The 24,428-nt window shown below is 48.1% G+C and overlaps 2 protein-coding genes across 4 annotated transcripts in view; one reads left to right on the top strand and one right to left on the bottom strand.

The window, feature by feature from the left end:
* Positions 1 to 1,786: 1,786 nt before the first annotated feature.
* On the bottom strand, positions 1,787 to 8,237 carry LOC114863912 (histamine H2 receptor-like). 3 transcript variants are annotated; one of them, XM_029164438.3, is made up of 5 exons: positions 8,059 to 8,172; positions 2,807 to 4,273; positions 2,569 to 2,708; positions 2,323 to 2,406; positions 1,787 to 2,225 (listed from the first exon to the last, which is right to left on the bottom strand). In XM_029164438.3, the coding sequence occupies exons 2-3, from the start codon at positions 3,813 to 3,815 to the stop codon at positions 2,581 to 2,583; spliced, it is 1,137 nt and encodes a 378-aa protein (XP_029020271.1). In that variant the 5' UTR covers positions 3,816 to 4,273; positions 8,059 to 8,172; the 3' UTR covers positions 1,787 to 2,225; positions 2,323 to 2,406; positions 2,569 to 2,580. The 3 variants fall into 3 exon arrangements, with proteins under 3 accessions (XP_029020271.1, XP_055368294.1, XP_029020270.1); XM_055512319.1 differs by lacking the exon at positions 2,569 to 2,708 and having other exon boundaries at positions 8,059 to 8,237; XM_029164437.3 differs by having other exon boundaries at positions 2,323 to 2,708.
* A 2,001-nt stretch (positions 8,238 to 10,238) lies between these two features.
* LOC114863910 (dedicator of cytokinesis protein 2-like) overlaps positions 10,239 to 24,428 on the top strand; it is a 60,041-nt gene continuing 45,851 nt past the window's right edge. Inside the window, exons 1-23 of the mRNA XM_029164435.3 lie at positions 10,239 to 10,473; positions 11,470 to 11,553; positions 11,724 to 11,764; positions 11,866 to 11,921; positions 12,008 to 12,104; positions 12,181 to 12,329; positions 12,422 to 12,557; positions 13,012 to 13,169; positions 13,623 to 13,704; positions 13,829 to 13,964; positions 14,217 to 14,292; positions 14,386 to 14,462; positions 15,122 to 15,372; positions 15,479 to 15,577; positions 15,663 to 15,735; positions 16,034 to 16,137; positions 16,988 to 17,189; positions 17,800 to 17,897; positions 17,979 to 18,068; positions 18,219 to 18,319; positions 19,715 to 19,849; positions 22,451 to 22,559; positions 22,924 to 22,994. Coding sequence (XP_029020268.1) covers positions 10,431 to 10,473; positions 11,470 to 11,553; positions 11,724 to 11,764; positions 11,866 to 11,921; positions 12,008 to 12,104; positions 12,181 to 12,329; positions 12,422 to 12,557; positions 13,012 to 13,169; positions 13,623 to 13,704; positions 13,829 to 13,964; positions 14,217 to 14,292; positions 14,386 to 14,462; positions 15,122 to 15,372; positions 15,479 to 15,577; positions 15,663 to 15,735; positions 16,034 to 16,137; positions 16,988 to 17,189; positions 17,800 to 17,897; positions 17,979 to 18,068; positions 18,219 to 18,319; positions 19,715 to 19,849; positions 22,451 to 22,559; positions 22,924 to 22,994 — 2,468 coding nt within the window. The 5' untranslated portion in view covers positions 10,239 to 10,430. The remainder of the gene's footprint in view (positions 10,474 to 11,469; positions 11,554 to 11,723; positions 11,765 to 11,865; positions 11,922 to 12,007; positions 12,105 to 12,180; positions 12,330 to 12,421; positions 12,558 to 13,011; positions 13,170 to 13,622; positions 13,705 to 13,828; positions 13,965 to 14,216; positions 14,293 to 14,385; positions 14,463 to 15,121; positions 15,373 to 15,478; positions 15,578 to 15,662; positions 15,736 to 16,033; positions 16,138 to 16,987; positions 17,190 to 17,799; positions 17,898 to 17,978; positions 18,069 to 18,218; positions 18,320 to 19,714; positions 19,850 to 22,450; positions 22,560 to 22,923; positions 22,995 to 24,428) is intronic.

The following is a 24,428-nucleotide window of genomic DNA, read 5'->3' as shown; positions in this document are numbered from 1 at the left end:
TTATTTTTAATAAAAGATGAGTTATGGCTTTAGCCTCGCCGTGGCAGCATCCCCCCTTTCCTCCTCTCCCTCTTCCTTTCAGCCGCTTCCTCCCTCCTCTCCTCGGCTTCGTCCCTCCGCTTCCTCCTTCCTTCCTTCCTTCCCGGACGCATCGCGCCTCCTCCAACACGTTCGACCTCTGCACTGCAGCTTCTCTGTGTCGCTGCTTCCAACCTTCTGTCCATCTTCTTTGCTTTCGCCACAGTCGCTCACACATATCAATCATCTCTCTTTCTCATAGCGCTGAGCAGTCTTTAGATGGCATTCATAAGATTTATGATTCATGATTCTCACTCTCCTGTGTGTGTGTGTGTGAGTGTGTGTGTGTGTGTGTGTGTGTGTGTGTGTGTGTATGTGTGTGTGTGTGTGTGTGTGAGAGAGAGAGGGGGAGTACATAGAAGGAAAAAGACAGAGAGACAAAGACAGACTGGAGAAGGAGAGGGGCTTGTCGATGACACAGTTGAATAATGGCAATATTTATGATTGATAGCTCATACAGTGTGTGTGTGTGTGTGTGTGTGTGTGTGTGTGTGTGTGTGTGTGTCTGTGTGTGTTAGTGACAGAAAAAGACTTTACTGTATATGCTCTGTTTTTCCTCACATTCATTTGGTGTTAAGGAAGCGATGATAAATGGCTTTCATGTACTTTGAGCTGTCAGTGGTCACTCTGAAAACGAGCGGGGGGGGGGAGAGAGAGCGAGTATATGATCAGGAATCTCAGGGGACACGTGAGTTTATGTAGGAATAGAGACACTCAAGCAGATGAAAGCGTAATAAATGTCTCTCGTTTCGAGGGGGACAGTTGTTAACCGCCGTGGTTCTGCTGTGAAAACATCAGCCAGTCATTTATTTTATGCTGTGAGGAAGTAAATACTGAACATTTGTATGCACAGAACACAGTGTTTTGTCGAGGCCCGTTAGACTTTAGAATGAGTCTAACACACTTTCTGAGCCCCAGACTCACTTACATGTTCCATTCAGCAGGTCCACGTTGGTCGGCGGTGAAGTTACACGGCGCTGAGGCCGGTGTGGAAAAAGGTGCGGTCGTGCTCCGTTACGCACGCTGCTCCAAACAAGGAGGCCGCGCTGTGGGAAGGATGCGGCGCCGGAGTCCATCTTTGTTCAGAGCAATCACAAACTGTAAACAATATGCGAGCATCGCTGTGGCTAATAGGTGATGATGTCATAGAACATGATGGAACAGGTATGTGAGGTAATGAAAGTACTACAAACAGGAAACCAACACACCAGTGAACCCTCCCTTATTCCCAGTTCAGCCTACGCCTGCGTTTGATTCCCCTCCATCATCACGTATTTGGTAAAATCCTCATTGATGCTCGGACGCTTTCAGAACTTATTGAAAGAATAAAGCGCTTCTTAAAATGTGCGGCGGATTGAACGCTGCATCATCACTCTCCTAATTTAAGAAATGATCATCTGGACGTTGTAAATACTGACTAATTGTTTTAATGGGCTTAAATGATGTGGTTGTGAGCGCTCCATCATATTATGCACGCTCCTGTGTCGGCCCTCAGAGGGAAGAGCTGCACGCAGGAGAAGGTTAAGTGTTAATGAGCCAATGTCTGCCGACAGCCGTGATGAATTGTTTCCAATGTACTTTTATTTCTTACCTCTCACGCGGTGTTTTCCGTATCATCCCATATCGTCATCTCCATCCATAGTTATAGCCCGTCTGTATTAACTGGGGACATGGTAATATATTCATATAGTGCATCGTGCTTTTCATATGAGATGCTCTTTATTGGTGCGGCGTGGTTGTAGTGTAATTTCAGAGGAAAAGCTCAAACCATGTTTTTGGCTCTTTAGGATTTTACAACACATATTTGCCACCGTTACAGTATGTCATAAAGTGAATAACAGACTCTTCACTGGCACATTAACATTCAAACATCTACTGTACATGGACGTGACGCTCGCCTCCGCCGGGCGTCTGCTGCCTGGAGCTGCGATGCTTTGCGCTTCCACTGGAGTGCAGTCCTGAGTTAAAGTCTTAGAATTCCAGTTCATGAGATTGGTGACACACCAGTTAATTGCCCCGTGTCACTGTGTCTTTTAGAGCTTCGCCAGCAACTGCAAATTAGCTCCAGAGCCTGTCACGCTGCCGTGTGACGGCTGAAAGCCGCGTCCTCGCGCGTGCAGTCGCTGGGATCCTCTTTTCCCTTGCGTCTGTTAAATAAAGGAAAGTGTTCGTGCTCGCAAAAAACGGACACATTTTTTTCTCATCTGTTCGCTCACTTTGATGCTTGTGTTTAAATGTACTTACGTGGTTCATTACGGACGCTTCTACTCTGTCTTTGAAGGTTTCAAACAGCATCCCCCTCAAACACAGGCTCCACACAACTCAAGGCTAGAAGGAAACAAAATAAATGTTGTGTACCAAAACAAGCTGAGAACACGGTTCTTTCTTGTTGAAGCAACTTCTTTGTGGCATTCGATGCAGTGTTGTAGAGTTTGTGGCCCGGTTGATCGTGAGGTATGACGTCCGTTTGCACAGAAGCTATAAAGCTACCTTTCAGTGCTACTAGCATCTGTGGCACGAGTCTGTGGTTGTGGTTGTTGTGCTGCTCATGTCCTGAAGTGCGACGGCCTGCTCTGTCACAGCAGGGGTCTGGCCACACAGCAGCGTCACCTTGGTGAGCGGTTCTCTGGCTGCGACGCGACAAAACCACGGCGACACACGTTATGGGGTCCTCTCACGGCTAACGCTAATGCTAATGCTAACCAAAGCTGAAGCTACTCAGGTTTACCTGCTGCTATAGCTGGGGATGACGGGCGCCTCCCCCGCCCGCCGTAACCGGGGCAGCGACATCTCAGTAGGTGCGTGTAGGCGGACCTGAAGTCCCTGTTGAGGGCTGCGTAGAGAATGGGGTTGAGGGCTGAATTGGCATATCCCAGCCACTGCACAATCTGAAACTCTGGCAGCACGCTAGGATCGGGATGCTCCTTCAGGCCCAGGAGCGTGAACAGGAGGAAGTACGGCAGCCAGCACACGACGAAGGCCCCGATCACCGCCGCCAGCGTGACCGTGGCCTTGTGCTCCCGCAGGGCTGCGGCGGTGGCGCCGGAGACCAGCGTGGTGCTGGTGGTGGGACTGGTCCTGCTGTTGTAGCGCGTCACGAACGCGGGCCGCGCGCCCGCCGTGCGCTTGGCCTGCGCCCGCGCGATGCGCAGGATCTGGAGGTAGGTCCAGCACATGGCCACCAGAGGCAGGTAGAAGGTGAGCAGCGAGTCGATCAGGACGTAGGGCCTGTTGAGCTCGAAGCGGCACTTGCCCTCCTGGGCCCAGGGCCCCAGGTTCTGCACGGTCCCGTTGGCCGTGTTCCAGCCCAGGTGGATGGGCAGGAAGGACACGGCCACGGACACCGTCCAGACGCCGGCCATGGCCACGCCCACTCTCCACGGCAGCACCAGCGAGGCGTACCTCAGGGGCCTGGTCACGGCCAGGTAGCGGTCCACGCTGATGGTGAGCAGGGTGAGGATGGAGGCGGTGCACAGCATGACGTCCATGGAGATGTAGAAGTTGCAGAAGAGCGGGCCCAGCGGCCACTCGCCGCCGAGCTGCAGGAGGGCGGAGAAGGGCAGCACCAGGAGGCCGAGGAGCAGGTCGGTGGCGGCCAGCGACACCACGAAGCAGTTGGTGAGGCAGCGGAGGCGTCGCGAGGCGCAGACGGCCGCGCACACCAGCACGTTACCGCCGACGGTGAGGAGGATGACGACGGACAGGGCCACGCCCAGCGCCGCTGTGGACCACATCATGCCTGCAGCTTCATGACCGGGGCCGCACACCAAGCATCGCGCTAGCGTTTCACAAGCTCGCCTGAGTGTTTAGCAGATATGTTTAGAGGAATTATTTGTGTGCTCCGGTTCCATGAAGTCTGGAAGTCGAGTCACAGCATCTGGACGTCTCTTCTGAGGTTTCATGATGAGCTCGATATTCTGTCTTCCCCACTTTCATGATGTTAGCTGCTAATTTACTCTTCTTGAACTCTTGACACGCTTGGATTTTCACTTCCTTATGGCCACAGTCACAAGTTCACAGGCTTCACAGTATTTGCAGCTGACCAACGTTTGTCACTTGACCGATGCTGCTACTGAGAAGTGCAATTCAGCACCACGATGGTCTGTGACGACACTGGAGCCCTTCTCTGCCCGCATAGCTCAGTTACACTGGTGCCGTTTCACCGCCTCACCATCTTGTATGTCTGTGGTGACACCTAGTGGACAGAGATGGGAAACTCATTTAGTCACTGGCACTGTTACCTTTAAATATTTGGCATTGATGTAGATGTATATTATAGAAAATAACAGTAGGTTATCTGTATTAATAATAGCCCCCAACTAATACTTAATGTTTCCATTTGACCATCTCAACTTGTGACTCACTAGTCCCATATTGTCTTAATTGAATTCATTAGCATTGACGTCTCCTTCATCCAGAACCCGACACACTTTGTCCTGCACCAATAGGAACCTGGAAACCAAACCAGTCAAGGTTCACTGTAACTGGCTTTGCTGTTTGACACATGTATAAATGTAAATACATGATTAATTATTCTCTGTTACATATTGTTGTAATCAGATGCTTTCGCTGCATTGTGGGCTCCTTCGTGTGTGCATGAGTTTGTAACATGCACTTGCTGGTATTAGGGTGACTGCTTGATAAGTGAGTGTGCAGTACATGTGTTTGCGTCATTGGGTGGTGGGTAATGTTTGCTCGCCTATTTTCTAATCGGGATATTTGCCAGACTGGGTCCAGGCGCTCATTCATCACCTCCGGAGAGAAAAAACGAGATGAGAGATGAACATGGCTTCACATGCGAATGAGAAGCGAGAAAAATAGACGACTCAATGAAAATGAAAGAGTGAAAGAAAGGGTTTAATTAAATTTGGGCGCAGAAGCTCATATCTAATCTGCGAACTCTTATAATCTTCACTTCTTTGTTCCGTGGACACATTTTTGTCACTAACTGGCTGCTTTGAACTGCATCCAGAGCAAACACTGATAGCACAGTCATTAGCGCCTCAAGTCCAGCTCTCAGTCTTTATACAGGGCCTCGCGCATGCACACAAACGGCTGGAACCAGCCTTGGCTTGGGTTCAACATGGGCCTTTGAGACACACTGCAGAGCAGCTGCTGGAGTTTTCAGAAGAACTTTGACTCAGCCCCAGGACTCGATGTTTATGTTGTCACATACTTGATTTCTGTCCTTCGGGTTCTTTTTCTTTAGCTAAATTGTGGGCGAGAGAGTGAACAACCCTATTAATTTCCTGTGTTTATGTCTGCATACATGTTTGTGCATATATCACACACATGTCCAGGAAGCACACTTATTATTTAGAATGAATAAAATGCAAATGATTTATATGTATGTATAGTGTAACCTGAGCAGACAGTAAAAAATGAACCCCCTCATTCACCTTAATGTACTAAGAGAAACTCAGGAAGCAATGGTATGTGTCTGTTTTTTTAATGCACGTATGCGTCATGCAGCTGCTGTCCACACATCATGAACCTCCTAATGGATTTTGAGGACCGTAATGGATGTAATAGCTGCTGGGCACCGCGTTCTCGCTGGACCTAAAGGGTGCTCTCAGGCCCAGCGGGTCTCTGCAGGAGGACGCGTCGTGTTTCTGAGAGACAAACAAAGACGCCCACGTGTTTTGAGGATGGGATTGGACGGACGCCCGCGTAACTGAGGTGATGTTTGCCATAACAGAGAAGGAACGCTCCAGTAGGTGATGAACTCTGAGGGGCTCCCGCGGAGCTGCAGCCCGTCATTCCTCCTTTAAGCATATAAAAATCTGACAGGCTGCACGGGCTCCGTTCTGCCCCGTCCAGACCTTCCTCCACTCTGTAAGTAGTCGAGTGGAAAGAGCCCAATTTGTGTACGGAGATGAAAGGCGGCTCGAAAAGAAGCAAGAACAGTGGCTCTTTACCACACGGTTTGAGCTTTGAGATGAGTAATGAGCTTATTTTCCTCTCAGCTGGGACTCGCTGTCTGAATTGTGGGGCTTTCTATTGCTCATTCTGCTACCTTTCACCAGCCAGATGTGTCTTTTTGTAGGGAGGAAGCAAAAAAAAAAAACGGAATAGGAATATCTGCTCTTGAGCCTAATGAGAAACCAGCGTAATGGCGTGTTTTGTCACATATGTATCGGTTTGTTTGACGCTATGTGTGATGTGTTTACTCAGAACCAGTAAATAGGTTTATTATTCCGCCTTAAATCAGTGCAGTAGTGGCATAAGCAGTGATTACATAAACCGCTTACATACTTTCTACGGGCTATGCTCGGAAACAGGAAGTGACTCGGTCATTCACTCACTTCATTTATTCAGCCATTAACACCCGATCACAGTTGCAGTAATGTATGAGCCACTCAATGGTGGCGACGTCAGCGTCCTCAGAAAAATCACTTGCCTCGTGTTTGTGCTAAAGACTGTGTCAACAGCAACAGTACAAGTACTTCATGAATACGTGCTGTACTTGTGTTTTTGTGCTTAACATATTGGACCGATGCGAGAGCTTCTCAACTTTCCAGGATGGAAACGCGAGTGGGCTTTAAACTGATCAATAAATGTTTTATCTGCCGCGCATCCGTCAGAGCGGCAGAATGCAATCAGACTTTTCAGAGCTTAATTTATCATTTAGCACCAAATCCCCGGCTCACGCACTTCCTCTGCCGGTGCAAGCCAATCTGTAGCTGACTATTTAGGGATGTGGTTTTCAAATTTTTTGACCCATAGAGAGCGAATGGATGGAGCGATGTGGGATGATGATGGTGGGGGGGTCCTTGCTCACTTCAGAGCTGTGGTCTGTCGATGAGACGCGAAACTGAAACGCACTACGTGACAGACAGGGCCACAGGCAGCAGCACAGACAGCGGGATTACCCCCATGAAATATGCAGGGACAGTAACAGCATGCAGCGCACACACACACACACACACACACACACGGGGGTAATTGATGGCCTTCAACGTGCCAGTCTTGACCTTAACGCTGCTGTTGCATATCAATATTGCAGCTTCTGCAGTGCTTCTGCCTAATGTCCATGCAGACACACGCCACGTGACCGCATCCTGTATCTGAGCTTCACAGAGCCGACACCTAACCCATGTAACCCGCGCTACAATGGGCTGCTGCTCTCACAATTCATCTGTCACTGAGGACCTCACCATTTCCTGCCTCGCTTTTTCTGAGAGGACGCTTCTCTGTGCAAAAAGCGCTTTTAGCCCTCTGTCAGCAGCAACAGTCAACAGGTAGTCAACCGCTGTGAACCCAGAAGCTAAAGACAATGATATGAACGATGCCATGAAGCATGACAGTGGTCACTCAATGTCTTTAGTAGTTACATATTAAAATATCTAACGACTAAACAAAGATTTTGTAAAAGAACATTTAAATAAATGTGATCTGACATTTCAATCTCCTGTGGGAAAGTCCGTTTTTAAAAAGATGCATTAACTGAATGTTTATCCTATTACTAATACTGTAAATGCAGTAACTTTGTTTATTCTACCTTAACGTCGATGTGTTATAAAACACTATTGTTTCTAATGATAGTAGTGGAAGCTGAAATATAGAAGTTTATGAAACAAACGAAGCTATGGGGGAAAATCCTCACTTCCTCTTCTTCTGGACTGATGAAATTGCCTCCTGCACATTCTGTCACTGTGCATGGGTGCGAACTCACCCGAGTCCCCGATGATTTACAACCACGAGTCATGAGTTCTAGTTAAAGTTGGGCTGAGCTCAGGAACTGCAGCCGAACTGGGCAGCATTCACGGAACGACCCGCGTCCGACCTGAACGTACATTCAGCTTCTCTGTGCTCAGTTCACTGTGACTCAAACGCACACCTGTAAACCAGAGCTCGAGTCAAACTCCGATACGCTGCGACGCCTTAAACACAGCCTTGCTTTAAAGCAGCGCATTCTCATTCATGACACCTTTTTAAATATATTCAGCAGCAACAAAAAGCAGGGATTTGTCAACTTACCGCTCGTCTGCGATGTCTCCTCCGCTGCTCTGCGCTGCTCCCAGAGCGACGAGGCTTCCACAGCCTCGCTCAGTGTGTGTGTGTGTGTGTGTGTGAGACATGAGAGAGAACAGTCACTCACTTAGCTCGTTCTGTCTCGCCCACTACTTCTTACACACTGTGTCTCCTCCTATTAAAGGGAATTTACTTTAGAAATGTTAATAGCTCTTTTGTTCTACCCCACAAACGGTCGCCTTTGAGGCCGCGCCGGCGCCGGGTCGTGGAAGCAGCCGGCTCCACTCTAATGGAAACGCTGGCAAATAGCTGGTTTCCACGGGCATGGGGACGAACAATGTTAAAGCACGCAGAATGTTTGTGTTTGGGATCTCTGGCCATGTAACGTCCTGCTGTTTAATAATGAGGCCGTCCTCTAGAGCTCCTGGGTAAATCTCTGAGAACTGGCATCAGTGGGACGAGAGTGATGTCAATGACCCGATAGGTCACAGAGACTTCTAAATCTATTTCTGGTGCAGCTTTTTATGTCGTCTTTGCATCCATATTTTATGTGGCGTGGCCCCTGATGTGCCTCCTCTTTTCTTTCTAGTATGAACGCCTCATCTTGGCTTCAGGCTGACGTTCATGTGTCATTTTCGCTTCTCTTATTTGGCCTCTCCTTCCTTTTATCCATCCCATCTTTTAATTTAATCTACTCTTCTTTATCTTTTGGTTTCGTTCCCGCAGCCTCGTATTTTAGTCCTAAATTGAACCCTTCTTTTTACCTGCCGCATCTCTTCATGCCTCCATCTAAGCATCGCGTTCGCTGCTTTCTTCTTTTCACACATTTTAGACTCCACCCTTATTTCTCCTTGTGAGTCTCAGCAGCAGTGTTCCAGTTTTGTTCCACTGCGCAGAACCGTGAGATAACATATCTTTCTTTATCGTTTCTACTTGTTTATGCCCTGTTCTCCCTCCTCCTTTGTCTGCAGGTCTTTTGCTACGCGTGCTCTTCTGATTTGTACCTGAAGCTGTTTGGTGGGTCGTGGGTGTGGTCCTCTCTGGCTCTTGGCTGCCGTTCTTCCACGCTGGTGATAATCATGATGTAGATCCTGCTGTGACTTGGCAGTTGGCTGCGGAACCTTATGGGAACTCAAATACGGTTCTCACTGTGGCTGTGATAAAATGAGCTGCGTATTGAAGAGATAACGAGGTGATACCACGAGTAAAACCAGTGGGATTCAGAACTCCCCTTGTTGGATTTGCAAAGTAATACCATCATCTCCGACATAATTATTCATTGCTTGGAGTTTGTGAACCACAGACACGAGAAGTTGAAGGAATTAATAGATGAGAACAAATAATGATTCACCAGTTTTGAGTTTCCACATACAGTCCTAGACATTCCTGGCTTCTCCATTCTTCTCTTGTTACTGGTCCACTTTTTGACAGTGCTCCTCGACTACAACACTTCATCAGTAGTTGTGTCGCGCTGATCCACAAGAAACTACAGTAGAGAAACTTGAGGAGCGTAGTCTCTAATTAAAAAGAAAAAAAGAGAAAAAAACAGGCTCTATTATGAACAGCTGTTGAGGATGGGAAGCTGATGTTACCGTGGCAACGTCATCTGAAGGAGGTACAGCACGGGGAAATTATACATTTGGTGAAGGAGTGTTAGATTCCTGAAACAAGAGTTCAGCAGCCAATCAGTCTCGTCGCATCCATTTACATTTTCTGCTGCTGCTGGTGGTAAATTTCTGCTGAGTAAACATGAGTTTGACCTCCGCTGGCCAGACGGCACTCGCGTTTCATTTAATGAGCGTAAATCAGAGATAACTGTGTTATAGGCTAATGGCTTTAACTTGCAGGAGTCCCAGCCTTTTCCTTGTCTGCCTCATTCATTTAGAGCTTTGTGGGAGTCTCTCTCTTATGTTATGTACCTTATGTCCAGTACTGTATACAGTAGGTATATTGGTGTGGGAGCCCAGGTTATTTTGCTGTTATGTTTATTATGGTCTTATGAGAAATGCTGCTGTGCGTTAGCTTTGACGAGAGAGTCACTTTCACACCTTCTAGCCGACGTTGCGTCAACGAATGAACAAAATGGAGGCTTCACGTAGTGCGCAGGTTTGTGGGCTGCACAGGACTCCACCTTGTTGTAGTCGCCCACTTCCCCTTAACCGCCTGAAGGCAGGAAGACAAAAGAGAAGAAGAGGAAGAGGAGCAAAGGGGGACGGCCTTGTTGCTTTCATTTGAAGTAAAAAAAAAAACCAAAATGCAGAAGTGACGAGTTCAGTTGACACCCTCCTGAAAGAGAGACAGGAAAATAAAAACAGGGGAATCAAGAGACGAGACGTAGACTTAGAGGAGTAGAAAGGACTGGCGCTGTGTATGTCAGTATGGCTCCTTGGATGAGGACCACGGCAGAGCGCTATGGAGTGGGTGAGTTAGAAAGCCCGGCCTTCGTTCTCTGCATTTGTGTGTGTCTGCGGTGTCTCGTACTTCGACTGTGTTGGGGAAACGTAGATCCTGCAAACAAGAATCGACAGCCATCATTTCCTGCCTGACAGGATGTGAGCAGGTGCCGCCGGCCTCGCAGATCGGACGTACACATTCTACACAATCCTCCCAAAGACTCTAACATCATATTCACAATTCGAAAGCGGCAAAACCCAGCATCAATCTTGAGCGCGAACACAGTTGAAAAGCAGTTCTTCCCGAAAAGCACTGATGAAAGTTGATTGTGGCAAAGTGGAAGCGTAGCCGCTTAAGCATGAAGGTTTTTTTAGCATGTACGGAGAATTTGCACCAAGCTTCTCAGCATGTGTTGCAATATTTACCCAAACTTAGCACAACAGACGTCTCTGACTTCTGATGCAGACTAAACTGTAGCAGAGGCTCGGTGGCCTGTTGCACACAATGCATTGATTCCTCAGGCTGCAGCGACTGCAGATTGGAGATGGTTTAAATGCTGACAGGTCATAAAGTCATTTACTATTAATGTGGCGTAATTACTAGTCAAAGTAGTTCATTTGTTGTATCGTTTCGAGTGTATGCAGTAAGAACACAGGAAGTGGAGGAAGAAGGAAGGAGGGCTGTAAATGTGTAGCTGTGCTCAATAGTTGATGTGAAAACACCTCATCATTTTTACACATCTGCTTCTTGCTCAAAAGTAAAAAAAAAAGGATGGATGTCTCCGTGACCAGACACTGTTTTTTTTTAGGTGCAGATGTCTCATAAATCTGTGTTTTGACTCAACTTTGCTCACTTTCAACTGCTGCATCGTCACACATTGTACATCAGCTGCTCATTAGTGCTGCGTTACACTGACCTCCACTCAGCTGATATTTGTTCCTGCTTGGTAGTTTTTTTTTCATTATTATTAAGCATTGGTCTTTTAGATTTTCATAATCAGACTGTGGCAATTTCTGTCTTTAGTAAAATGGAGTTTTGACGGCACGGGAGAGAATCACCTCTCCCTGGAGATCGGAGACACGGTCTACATAAGGGAGGCCTGTGAAGGTAAGACTGTCCCAAACAGGACCAACCTTGGTTTTGGTTCCTTGGAATTATGTTTCCATTCAACATTGTTTAACAATATGGGCTATTGTTGTGTACTTGTACTCTAAACGTGGAATTCAGTCCCCGTTTTGCTGCTAAACCTCCGTGTTGACAGCCGGTTTGTCTTTCAGGATGGTACCGAGGCTACTTGGCCAGGAACAAGTCCCAGCTGGTGAGACTGTGTGTATGATGGGACCTTCCACGACCGTGAGCTCCGGCTTCGTAGATAGGAACCATCTGACTTAACGCTGATGGTTGTCTTTTTCCCTCCAGGGCGTGTTTCCTGCCAGCTACGTCCACCTTAAAGAAGTCGTCGTTGAAAGACGAGAGTCAGTGGCTTGAAAACCGATTTGCCTCCATCCAAAACTCACCTCTTTTTGAATGTAGTCATTACTGTATATCTATTTGCCTGCAGGAATGAGGAGGTGGTGATGTCTTCGGAGATGCCCCTGGTGAAGGAGGTGACCACCACACTGAGGGAGTGGGGGAGCATATGGAAACAGCTGTTTGTGGTAAAGCCACACACAAGCAACGCCATTAATCTGAACCCGTGCTTCTGGAACGTGACCTCAAGCGTCTGCCTTCCAGGCCAACAAAGACGTGCGTGTGAAGCAAGTCCAGAGGCTGATGTGGGAGCTGATGGAGTGGCGTTCCCAGCTCCTGTCTGGCACGCTGCCCAGCGACGAATTCAAGGAGCTCAAGCAGAAAGTCACCTCCAAGATCGACTATGGCAACAAGTATGCCCCATAACAAGCAGAGGCGACCTGCGCTCGCTCAGTCCGGCTTCACAGCTTTAATTTCTACCAACCGCTCCTGTCTCCTGCTGCAGGATCCTGGAGCTGGACCTGGTGGTTCGAGATGAGGACGGCAACATCCTGGAGCCCGAACGGACCAACGTCATCAGCCTGTTTCGGGCCCACGAGGAGGCCACGGCCAAGATCAGTGAGCGCATCAAGGAGGAGCAGGTACAGACAGAAGCTACAGAGCTACAGAACCGGAGCGCAGGGACTGAGAGAGCACGCGATGTGAGCACATGCGGCCACAGATGTTTGAGTCCCAGCTGATCTGATTTGGCAGCTTCCTGTACGTTGCTGTGGTTTGTGGTTTTGAGGAATTTTTCCGAGGGAAACTCTTCCGTCAGTAAATGTGCGAGATGCTGAAATACTTCATCTGTGTGTTGCAGATTAAATCTATCGGGGTGTAAATTAAATCTATTGGGATGTAACTTGACTCACTAATTGGCTTGACTCACTACTTCACATCATTAGTATATTAGTGTGACGGAATGGACTTTAGTCTGATTTTACTTACACACGCTCAACTGCGGCGCTGCAGCTGGTGCTTTCAGTCGTTTGATCAGTTCATCACATTTGCCCAGATGATGATTTGAAGTTAACCCCCCCCCCCACCCCCCCGCAGTCCAACATCCAGACAGACCACAGTGGGATCTCAGCACGGATCCAGTCGTCGCCCACCCACAGCCTTTATGTGTTCGTCAGGAACTTTGTGTGTCGCATTGGAGAGGACTCTGAGCTCTTCATGTCCCTGTACGACCCCATCAAACAGACCATCATCAGGTACCTCCTCTCCCCTTCATATCCAAGCATCCAGATCTCCACATTCACATGGGAGCTTAGACGTGTCTGTCTGATTTTTGAAAATTATGAATTGTAGCAAATTAATGCCACTGCGATTTGATGCTTTTGAAATCAATCTTTATTTTGATTATATTTTTCATATGCGCCTCTACAGTATTTATTATTGATATGAATGACAATGGCTTTGAATTGGAAATGACATTGACGTCCCAGCCGCTGGGGATGTAGACAGAGATCAAATGATCATCTCTTATTTAACATATACTCTTTAGATTTAATGAGCACATTTTTCCTCTGGGTGGAATCTGCAAAAATGTTGATCAAGAGGAATAAGATTATTATTGTGGCTGCAGTATTAGATGTGTAAAATATTTTGAAAGAGTCTTCTAACAGGTTCGAGTGATGTTTTAACTCTTCATCCCCTTTGTGTAGTGAGAACTACCTGGTGCGTTGGGGCAGCAAGGGCTTCCCCAAGGAGATCGACATGCTGAACAACTTGAAGGTTGTCTTTACAGTAAGTGACCACCGGAGGGCGCTGTCACACCGCGGCTTAACGTGAGGCCCTGCACTGCACAGGAGGGTACTGGTAGAAACCCTGCTTCCCTGTCTTTTATTTCCTCTCCCCGTGTTTCTGCCAGGACTTGGGCAACAAGGACCTGAGCAGGGAGAAGATTTACCTCATCTGTCAGATAGTGAGAGTGGGAAGGATGGACATGAAGGAGACGAACAACAAGAAGTCCACTCAGGGCCTGAGGCGGCCGTTTGGGGTGGCAGGTAGTTACTGCAGAGACACAGTGTGAATGAATTTACTGCTTACTTAAAGCATTTATTGCAGGTGAAGGACCTTTATGTACTAAATTAATAATCAAAGCAGTTTCTCTTTTACTGCTTTTAGCAGCGCTTTATGCATCAAATTATTCAGCTACGATTTCACCAGTTTTGCCAACAGTCACTGCCTTCAGTGGCCTCATAATATGAAACCTGATCAAAGAGCCCTCGGGTTCTGTTCTGTTTGTCTCTCTGCAGTAATGGACATAAGTGACATCATCAAAGGGAAAATTGAAAGTGATGAGGAGAAGCAGTTCTTCATCCCCTTCTTCCCGTAGGTCATATTTACTGTCTTTTACCGCCGCGGAGACGAACGCGCGGACGGGTTTCCCGGCGCGCGTGCGTGACTGGTGTGTGTCCGTTCCAGGGTTGTCGCCGAGAACGACTTTCTGCACACCTTGCTGAACAAAGTGACGGCGTCGCGAGGAGACAGCGGCGGCCAAGGTACCGCGCCGCCGCCGTGGCCCTGAACGCACCGCGGGCTCCCGCTGGACCGAGCCGCTGCAGCCATTCACTAGTCAGATGAAGTGTTCTATCTGATCGTAGCCGCCGCCGCCTGTGCGGGACTGGAGGACATTATCCTGATGGATGCCGCTCGGCCTTGCGCCGCTCATATTACTTACACCTCATTCCTCCCTCGCCGGCTTCCGGCCTCGCTGCCCGCTTCCTCGCGTTATTGGCTGACTTTGACAGACCTGGTCCTGCTCCACATACAGTAACCCACATGTGGACGGCGCTGTCACGTCTCGCCGCCCGCGTCGGCCCTCGTGCTTCTCAAGGCTCTGGGCATAACCTAGATATGAAGGAAGCACCCAGACGAGCAGATATGGGCCGATCACCTCAGGCCATTAGATGTCTGCTCTTAACATCACTCACCCCCCCCCCCCCTCCATTTTAAAATGAATGTCCTACAACACTCGTGCATTTTTTCCCTGGGGTTTTGCAGTTATGTGTTATAACCCAGACATCAGCCACATTTACATAATGTAGCTCACTCCAATGTCTTTGTAGTCTCAAATGTTCTGGAAGACCCATTTTAATATATCCCTCATAGTGATACCTGGACTTAGTTCAATACTCCGTGCTCTGAACACTCCCTGCAGGTCTGTGGGTGACCATGAAGGCTTTGGTCGGAGACATAGTCCAGATCCGGAAGGAGTACCCGCACCTGGTGGACCGCAGCACCGTGGTGGCGCGCAAGCTGGGTTTCCCCGAGATCATCATGCCGGGGGACGTCCGCAACGACATCTACCTCACGCTACAGGGCGGCGACTTCGACAAGTACAACAAGACCACGCAGAAGAACGTGGAGGTCATCATGTGGGTGTGCGACGAGGACGGCAAGATCATACAGGTCAGCGGGGTGTCGGTTTCCGGGCCGTTCTGGGCGGCGCCGGTCGAGCGCGCGCTCACACTTTGAGCCCGAAACCCGCCGACTCCAGCATATTCCTCTCTCCTAGAACTCCATCTGTCTGGGAGCAGGGGACAAGCCAGTGGGCGAGTACAGATCCGTCATCTACTACCAAGTCAAACAGCCCCGCTGGATGGAGACGTTTAAGGTGTGTGTGTGTGTGTGTGTGTGCTGCTGTAGCACACACCCTTCTCCCGCTTGTTACATCCGTACCAACATGAGCTGTCCTGTAGGTGGCGGTCCCCCTGGAAGAAATGCACCGGATCCATTTACGCTTCATGTTCAGACACCGCTCTTCCCAGGAGTGTGAGTTTGAGCCTCTTTGTCTCTGCCTGTCTGCTCCCCCCATATATTCACACTTAACTCCGTGCCTCGGATCCCTTCAGCATTATGTGCCACTGGAACGACTAAATGAGAGCAGGCAATTTGGAAAATCACCCAAGCCCCATTACACACACAAACACACACTTGATTATACAAATTGCCAGTCCTCCCTCCTCCCATGCCGAGCTCTCATCCCTTCCTTCATCCTTTCTCCTCTCTGATAAGTTTCTCCTCCGAACCTCCATCTTTCTGTTTACTTATCCATCTCTTCTACTTTCAGCCAAGGACAAGAGCGAAAAGAATTTCGCCATGGCCTTTGTGCGTCTGATGAAGGAGGATGGAACAGTTTTACAGGATGGGCTGCATGACCTCATAGTTTTTAAGGTCGGCACCACAAACACATTCAGTATTGTCTCCAAGGAGAAACAAAGTCATCGTTGAAGTCCCTAATTCCACTGTCTGTCTAAATACCAGCAAAAGGATTTAAGGATGTCAGTTTACTAGTGGTCGTCAAAGAAGACCTTAACATAATTCATCTGCATGGGGGATTATGGCCACCCAGACAGGTTGAGTGAAGCCAAATAGATTTCCTGCCAAATGAGCCAGGGCTAAGATTGAATCCCCTTATTGATTAAATGCCAAACGCAATGAAGATTAATTACTCATGATTCACTCAAAGACCAAATGGATGGCCCCCTTTATGCCCTCTTTCGCCATTATCTCTCCTTATCCATGCATTTCTCCCGACCCCTGTGCTACTTATGGCTTCAATCTCTTGCTCCCTGCTTTTTTTAGAAAGCTCACTCATTATTACTTACTCGTACGACATTAAAGAGGGCAGAGCTGAGCTCGAGAGCTGAGAATGAGTCTATACTATCTAAAATTTCGGTGGCTGATTCCTTCCCTTTAACCTCCTAATCCCACTTTTTTCATCGTTAAATGGTTACAACCCAAAGATGAGTCAGGCAGGAGTAGATAAGTGATCATCCGGGATTAACTGATGGAGTCTGGAAACTTCAACGTTGGCTCATAAACAGTTTTCCTTAGAGACGATCCGAGAAAACAGCGTAAATGTAACTAATCCCTTGTCTCTTGTCTCCTGCTAGATTTGCACCGATTAATTATGACTGAATGTAAAATGTAGATTCGAGCGCAGCTGTAGCAGCTGTTCAACATCTGCTTTCCTACTTCCACCGTTGCACTAAACTGCTTCTCCTCCGTTGCGTCGCGTCAGGGTGACAGCAAGCGCATGGAGGACGTGAACTGCTACCTGTCGCTGCCCTCGACCCGCCCCCAACACGGCGACGCCCACAAGGGGGCGGGGCTTAACCGCAGCCCCAGCAGCGTGTCCGGCGGTGGAGGAGGCCTGTCCGTCAGCTCCAGAGACACCTTCACCATCTCCACCCTGGTCTGCTCCACCAAACTCACCCAGAATGGTAGGTTTGGTGCGTTTAAGCGCGCGGGGGCCAGGAAATGGGACGTTTGACCTCATTTTGGGGGTTAAAAGTTGAGCCAGGGTGACGTTAGGCTCAATGACACGTGGGGCTGATTAACGGTGAACCAGCCGTGGTTGTTACCGACTCGCTAATGCGCTTGCGTGTGTTATGGTCACGGGGATGTGAGCAAAGGATGAGGGGGGAACAGTTAACGGACACGGGTGTGATTTTTGTCCTACACACTCTGGCACGCGGCCGCAGCGAACGTCGACGTCTGCGGAACGCGGCGAGGCGCGCCAGAGGCAGGTGCGGCGCGACAGCTGCCCCTGATGAAGCCGGTCCATCACGATAATGAACGGTATCCTGCGGTATTAATCACCCGCGCAGCGCACGGGGAAAGCGCTCAGACGAGCGTGCGTGGCGTTATGCGGGGGCCACGCGCCAGATGCGCCGCTCGGACCGGGGGGAAGCGGCGAGCCCCGCAGAGACGTGGAAAGTGAATGATTTGCATATCACGCATCCAGTGCAGTACTTGACGTTTTGCACGTTACAAGCAGCACATTTCTCCACACACTGCAGCAGACCGCTGTTCTTTGTCTCCCGCCTGCAGTGGGTCTGCTGGGCCTGCTCAAGTGGAGGACTCGGCCCGAGCTCCTCAGAGACAACCTGGAGAAGCTGAAAATCATCGACGGAGAGGAGGTGGTGAAGGTCAGTGGCGTGGATGAGCGGGTTCGCATGCTGCTCAGGCGCCGTCTCACCTGAGCTCCTCTGTGTCTCGCACGCGTCTAGTTCCTGCAGGACACTCTGGACGCCTTGTTCAACATCATGATGGAGCACTCGCAGACGGACGACTACGACATCCTGGTGTTTGATGCCTTGGTGAGTGAGTCTGTGTGTGTGTGTGTGTGTGTGTGTGCGTGTGTCTCATTCCCGATGAACATGTCCGTCTGATGATTGCCCATAGTTTCTCCAGCTCCAGAAACATGTTTTCCCCCCGCTGCCTCTGTGTTTCCCTCGTCCGTCTGACAGATCCACATCATAGGTCTGATCGCTGACAGGAAGTTCCAGCACTTCAACACGGTGCTGGAGGCCTACATCAAGCAGCATTTCAGCGCCACCCTGGCCTACAAGTAAGTTCCACACACATTTTAAACCACTTCCTGTGAGCGTGAACAGCTTTCACACCACCTCTGCCCTGTGCCGGAGCCCGAGGAATGATGGTATGATCACTGCACAGCCATTTCTCACAAAAGCTTCATGTGGGAATGAAAACGCACAATGTTTGTAGTCATCTACCTGTAAGTGGGGTCCAAAGTTTAGACCCAACCAACTCTAAGTTTAACCACGTATCCATCTGCTCATGTAACAATCCTGTCCTTGGCTTCAGAAAGCAGACAGCTCCTTGGATCAGACATTATCTACAGTATTCAATTATGTGGTGTGACTTTGGCTCCATTAAAATACAGTGAAGTAGTTGATGCAGTGTAGGTCTGACCTTGAGGATTATAAAGGTGACTGTTGGACTTTATTATACTTTACATGTTACATTTGAAATGAAAGGTTATTTCTCTGAATCTGTTATCATATACATCCTATACTGGACCATAAACTATAGTTTTGGACTAAAGCAGTTTATAAAAACTTATATGATTTATGATTAATTTGGCTTTACTGCAGTGTCACTGCTTTTTCTGTGTAACACTCGAACTCCTGAGCTTGTTTTTGCTCCGTGTTAATTGACTTCTCTTGATTCGCCGGCCACTAAAGAAAACATTTGTTTGTGTTGCCAAAGCTTTAGTTAATAAAGCAAAAATATGTCTGACTTATCTTTTCTTCCTCCCCCTCGCTGTCTCCATCCCTCCTCTTAGCCTCCTTCGCCCAATTATCCTTGCCACTCTCATGCTCCCCTTTTAACTGCCTTTTTTAATGCCAGGCAGCCTGGAGGCTCTCATGTAACACTCCAACTTTTAGCACTACAGTTTAAATTTCTTTCACTTCTAAAATAATAAATCATGAATTATATATACTGTGTGTTTATATATATATATATATATATATATATATATATATATATATATATATATATATATATATATATATATATTAGAGGAGGTGTCATAAAGCCTGTGTGGGTCTAGACTCTTTGGTTACACAGAGTTGCTGCACAGGCTGCTGTGATGATGCAGTGAGACATTTGACGGAGAACCTCTCCTCCACATTTTCCTGCAGCTTTAATGTCCTGGCATGTTTAAAAGTGTCTGTCAGAGGTGTGCATGAGTTGGAGTATGATTTTATTTTTTTTCTGGTGCTGTGAGCGGTGTAAGAAGGTACATCTGTTGAGGTGTGAAATGCTCTTTTGCCGTTTTCCGCCTCTGCCAGTCTCAACCTTGCACTCGTGCAATATGTTGCACTGTGTCTTTTATGCCACGTGGAAGTGAAAAATTGTGATTAACTTACCAATCTGTGGAGTAATAACTATTCTGACTCGTTGATTCAGAATAATTTTTCCTTTTGCTCTCCTCCAGGAAGCTGATGTCGGTGCTGAAGAGGTATCTGGACGTGTCGAGTCGGGGAGAGCAGTGCGAGCCCATCTTCCGGACCCTCAAAGCCCTCGAGTACATCTTCAAGTTCATTGTCCGCTCGCGCATGCTCTACTCCCAGTGAGTGTCCGTGCACCTTTATGTGACTAATGATTATGATAATTACGCCTCGGTTCCCTCTGAGCGTGCGACAATGCCGACGCAGATTCCCGGAGGTGCACACACAGAGTCCAGTGACCCGGCGCGGCTGGAATAATTGTTTTTGACAGCTCGGTGAGAAAGGGCTGCTGATTACGGCATTAGCGTTGCTAATAAGCAGCGATGATGAAGTGTGGCCTTGCACTGAGACCTAATGACTGGGCTTCGGCTGCCGAACGGGCCGCGGCTCCTGCAGGAGAGGCGCCCTCTGTGCTGAGCACGGAGGGGAGCTGCACATGCACACCCCCATTTGTTCACCGCAGCGTAAAAGTGCATGCTGACAGATGGGGATCTGGATCCACGCGTGTGATACAGGCTCTGCCCGCGGCTGACTTGTGCGTAGGTGTCAAACGGGGCCCAGCAGTGCTTATCTTTGTTTGTCTTTACGAGGCGGTGAATTAGTGTTCATGGGGTCTTCGTCGTGTGCGTGTGACATTCCGTCCTCCGGTCAGTTCTGCTGTGTTTTTAATCTGCCAGAGGGCATCATGGGCTTTGTTGAAATAGCTATGTTTGTTTATCGATGTGGTTGGTTGATTGTGTGGATGAATTATGTGGCTTCCCAGGTGCACGAGTGAGGGCTTGTGTGTATTTGAGCATGTGTGTACTGTACACACAAACACACACACAGAATTTAAACACGCTACAAGTTCCGTCACATCATTGCTCCACTGCTCCTGGACTGAGCTGCAGTCACCGACCTCCTCTGAGCATCTCCGAGCCAATAAATCTCAGTCTTCCTCCCCCTTCATCTGTCACCTACCGACTACGTGACGCCGGCAACTTCCCCTTTTTCTGTCTCTAAGCGTCACATTCCTTCCAGGCCTGGCAACGCGGAAGGAGAATCAGGTATTCAGGGGAGCGGCTGGTGCTGTAGGTGCATCTCCACGGTTCGATCTTCATCACCATCAGGACTAACATTCATTAATAATTTAAAGGCAGCATTGAAGATTTATTAGCTTGTCAAGCTCACTTTGTGTTCATGCAAAGTCTATTAGGAGAAGGTGATGTTTACTTCAAAAATATGTACGCTCTTACCTTCACCTATTTTCTGGCCTTGATGCCTCATGCAGCACATTTCTTTTCGGTTTTTAGTTTCCAGCGTTTTCCTCCCCTCAATGATGGACATGTATGCTCCATGTTCCTCGTCTCATCCTCATTCTCTGCCGGTTCTCTTCATTTCCCTCTTTAAATTTTACCATCTCTCTCTCCTTAATTCCTCCTCTTCATTTTTTATGTGAAGATCATCTGAGGTTTTTACTTTTATCTATATTATGTTGTCACCACAATATCCAGACTTCCCACTTCCTACTTTCTTTCAACAATAGCGTCTTAACATTTTGAGGTAACTTCAAATGTTAGAAAGATGAGGCATAAATTTTAGTAATGGTGTGTCTCATTGTTGACTTTTTATTTTAGATTTTCTTTCTTGTTCATCAACGCAAGGTGACATTTATGACTGATTTCTCAGATTTCATTGTGCCTTGTTGTTTTTTTCCCTCACAGTCATCGCTACATGAAGCTGAGCCTCTCTCTCTACTTTCACGACGTCTTGTCTGTGATTTCCCGGGATGTCTCCTTTGCGAACCCCGCTCCTTTCCCCTCCCCCTGCTTCCTGTCATCGCTTCATCTCGGGCCTCTGTTCTCCATCTGTCTCCAGTATTAGTTTACTAAGCCTGTACGCTCGTAGCGTCTTTGCACTGTTGTTCCCACACGTGGGTATTGAATGCATACGTTTATCTGCATAGCTACATTGTAGCAGTGGATAGTGATCATTTTTAAATCCCTATATGGTATAAGTGGAACAATTGTTTGATGCATGTTTGTCCCTCTGCACACACACATACATAACCATGCGCAGACACAGCTGATGGATTAGTCAGGACAATGTGTCTGTAATCATAACTGTACTCTGCAAAGAGCCCAGTGGTAATACCGCTGTGTGTTACCCCCTAATCCCTCCCACCACATGCTAAATTTGTTGTGTGCCACACGCTAATCCTTCCCTCTAGCTCTCATAACTTCCATTGCAATTAACGAGTGCACAGCTCCACTGCATCGCGCGGAGATAGTGTGAAGACGGGGGGGGGGGGGAAACGGGCAGAGAGATGGATGAGAGCAAAGTTTGCTGGGGGTGCGACTGAAGGGAGGGTGAAGGGATGCGTGGGTGTCTGCCTGGGATGTAAATAGGTGCAAAGTGATGATAAGGAAGGATCATAAGGAAGGTTGCTGTAATAGCAGCTGTGGGTGCTTACTGTATTAGTATTCACTTTTACTTTGTCATCATAATACCTACTTTACCTACAGCACAGCACTGGCTCGCTGCACCACTATAATTGAATATAATGCATTCAATTATGCCTGGGTAGCTCTATAATCACTTGGGCCCTGCATGTCAACATCTTATGAAATGTTGAAAGGCTTCTGCTACATACTGGGTAGTATAATGTAGTCAAAGCCTCACACCTGCTCGTCTTCGTGTTCCTCCTGTTGTGTTTGCCTTCATCTGCTGCTGTGTCCTCCCAGGCTCTACGAGGGGAAGGAGCAGGCTGAGTTTGAGCAGTCGCTGAGGAACCTGTTCGAGTCCATCAACAACCTGATGAGAACGGACTACACCACCACTCTGCTGCTCAGGGTAATCGCACATGCTAACCGCGCACCCGAACGCCACTCGTGCGCTCGTCTTCACCCTTGTTTCTTCGTCCTGTGCGTCATCGCATCTTCTCCCTCTGTGATCTCTCCCTCTGACTGACTCCATCAGTATTCTGCTGCTTCGTGGCATCCACTTACTCTCACCACTTGCACCAAGCCAGACATGCATGCAGACTGAAATGCAAACTGTGAAACAGACACACGAGCCTCTCTGTGGAAAGGAAACACTTTCCCTCACTTATGATGAGAATCCATTTGATGGCAATGTCACCTTCTATTAACCAGCTGCCACAGGTTTTGCTTAACTGTGTTTGTGTATGTGTGTGTGTGTGTGTGTGTGTGAGCAGGTTGCTGCCCTGAAATACCTGCCAACAGTCCTGCATGATGTGGAGAAAGTGTTTGATGCCAAACTCCTCAGGTACAATACACTTACCCTTAACCCCCTCCACACCCACACACCACCTTATCTTTGGTCTGATTCAGGGACACTGACAGAGAGGAAGCTCAGCTTCTCTCTTGTCTTTGTTCAGTGACCCCCGTCCTTTCTCCCCCCCCCCCCACACACATTCTCTCCAGGTTGAGCTTTATTGTGTTTTATAAGGCAATAAAAATCTCGTCAAGCCGAGATATACACAAGGACACATACAGTACGCAAAAACACTGCGCTCATCCATTCGCCCCAGAACCGACAGACAGGCTCATCAACAGACCCATCTGAAACCCCTCACTTTGTTTTCATCCTGCTGAAGGTTAAAGGAACTTGAAATGGCACCCTTGACCTCTGCATGACCCATAAACAGGCTCAGCCAGAAGATTCCTATGAGAGTGTTGATGTCAGCACCATGTCACATACGTGCTGCTGCACCTGTAGCACCTCCCACACAGACACAGGGAGGTGATGAGGGCCGTGCAGTTAAAAATCCCAGCACATATTTTCACTTTCTGTCATTAATTCTCTTTCATTCACTTCACTTCACCTTTTCACCTTTACTTTCTCTCCATGCACGAACCTGCGCACGTCACCTGCAGTTAAAGCGGAGTTTCCCTTGCATTTCTAATCAGCATCGCCTCCAGCTAAGTTTCGTAGCTGTGTAAGTTATTATCACGGTGCATGAAGTGGACATCGCATCTCCAGTACAGTCACACTCCTGCCCCTTGTGAACTCACCTATAGTGTAATCCACAGTGATACAAGCACAGACATTAATTACTATGAATGCATTTTGTTTGCTTTCCTTGTCCTCTGCGTGTCCATAGGGCAAAGGCTGACATTTTGGGTTTTAATTAGATTCAGCTCAGATGATAAGTGGCCCTGATAAGTCTCCACTGAGCCTGTGTGCCCCAGTCTGTCCTTGTGGCAGCTGATGTGCACCACAAGTCATACGAGCCTTTTTGTGTTGTGTTTGCGAACCGAGGTGCAGCGGCGCATTCGTTCTTTTATGCCATTATGGAAAGTGCTATTGCGGCATGTGTGGCATAATTTATGGAGGCAAAGACAAACTGAACGATGTGTTTGCAATCCTCCAAGCATTCAATCTTTCTAAAAGGCAACCAGCACATTTAATTATTCCGAAATTGAATTTGGGGCAGGGGATGAGTCAAACCTGTGTCTTCATTAAAGCGTTTAGGCCTTGGCTCATTTGTTTTCATGTGGCGTGCAGCGTCACGTCTGTGCTGCTCTCTGATACAACCAGTTGAGGTTGTATTTTTATAGGAGACATGCCCAAATGTTGACTTAGCAAAGCAGGGTTGTGGATTTAATCTGCGAATCAGACCTGGAGAAATGTAAAAATTCTAAACAGATCCAGACCTATGGAGGAATGTCCCTGAATATTTATGGTGCTCATTTCCCG

Source organism: Betta splendens, chromosome 10 (genome assembly GCF_900634795.4).
Source record: "Betta splendens chromosome 10, fBetSpl5.4, whole genome shotgun sequence".
Classification (NCBI taxonomy): Eukaryota; Metazoa; Chordata; class Actinopteri; order Anabantiformes; family Osphronemidae; genus Betta; species Betta splendens.
This window is presented reverse-complemented; position numbering and strand designations above follow the sequence as displayed.

Bases quoted from the DNA above. Each gene is read 5' to 3' on its own strand.
- LOC114863912 (XM_029164437.3), bottom strand. From the start codon at position 3,815: ATGATGTGGTCCACAGCGGCGCTGGGCGTGGCCCTGTCCGTCGTCATC. The intron at 2,709-2,806 runs GTAAACCTGAGT...GTCGCGTCGCAG, and splicing joins ATCCCCAGCTATAGCAGCAG to CCAGAGAACCGCTCACCAAG.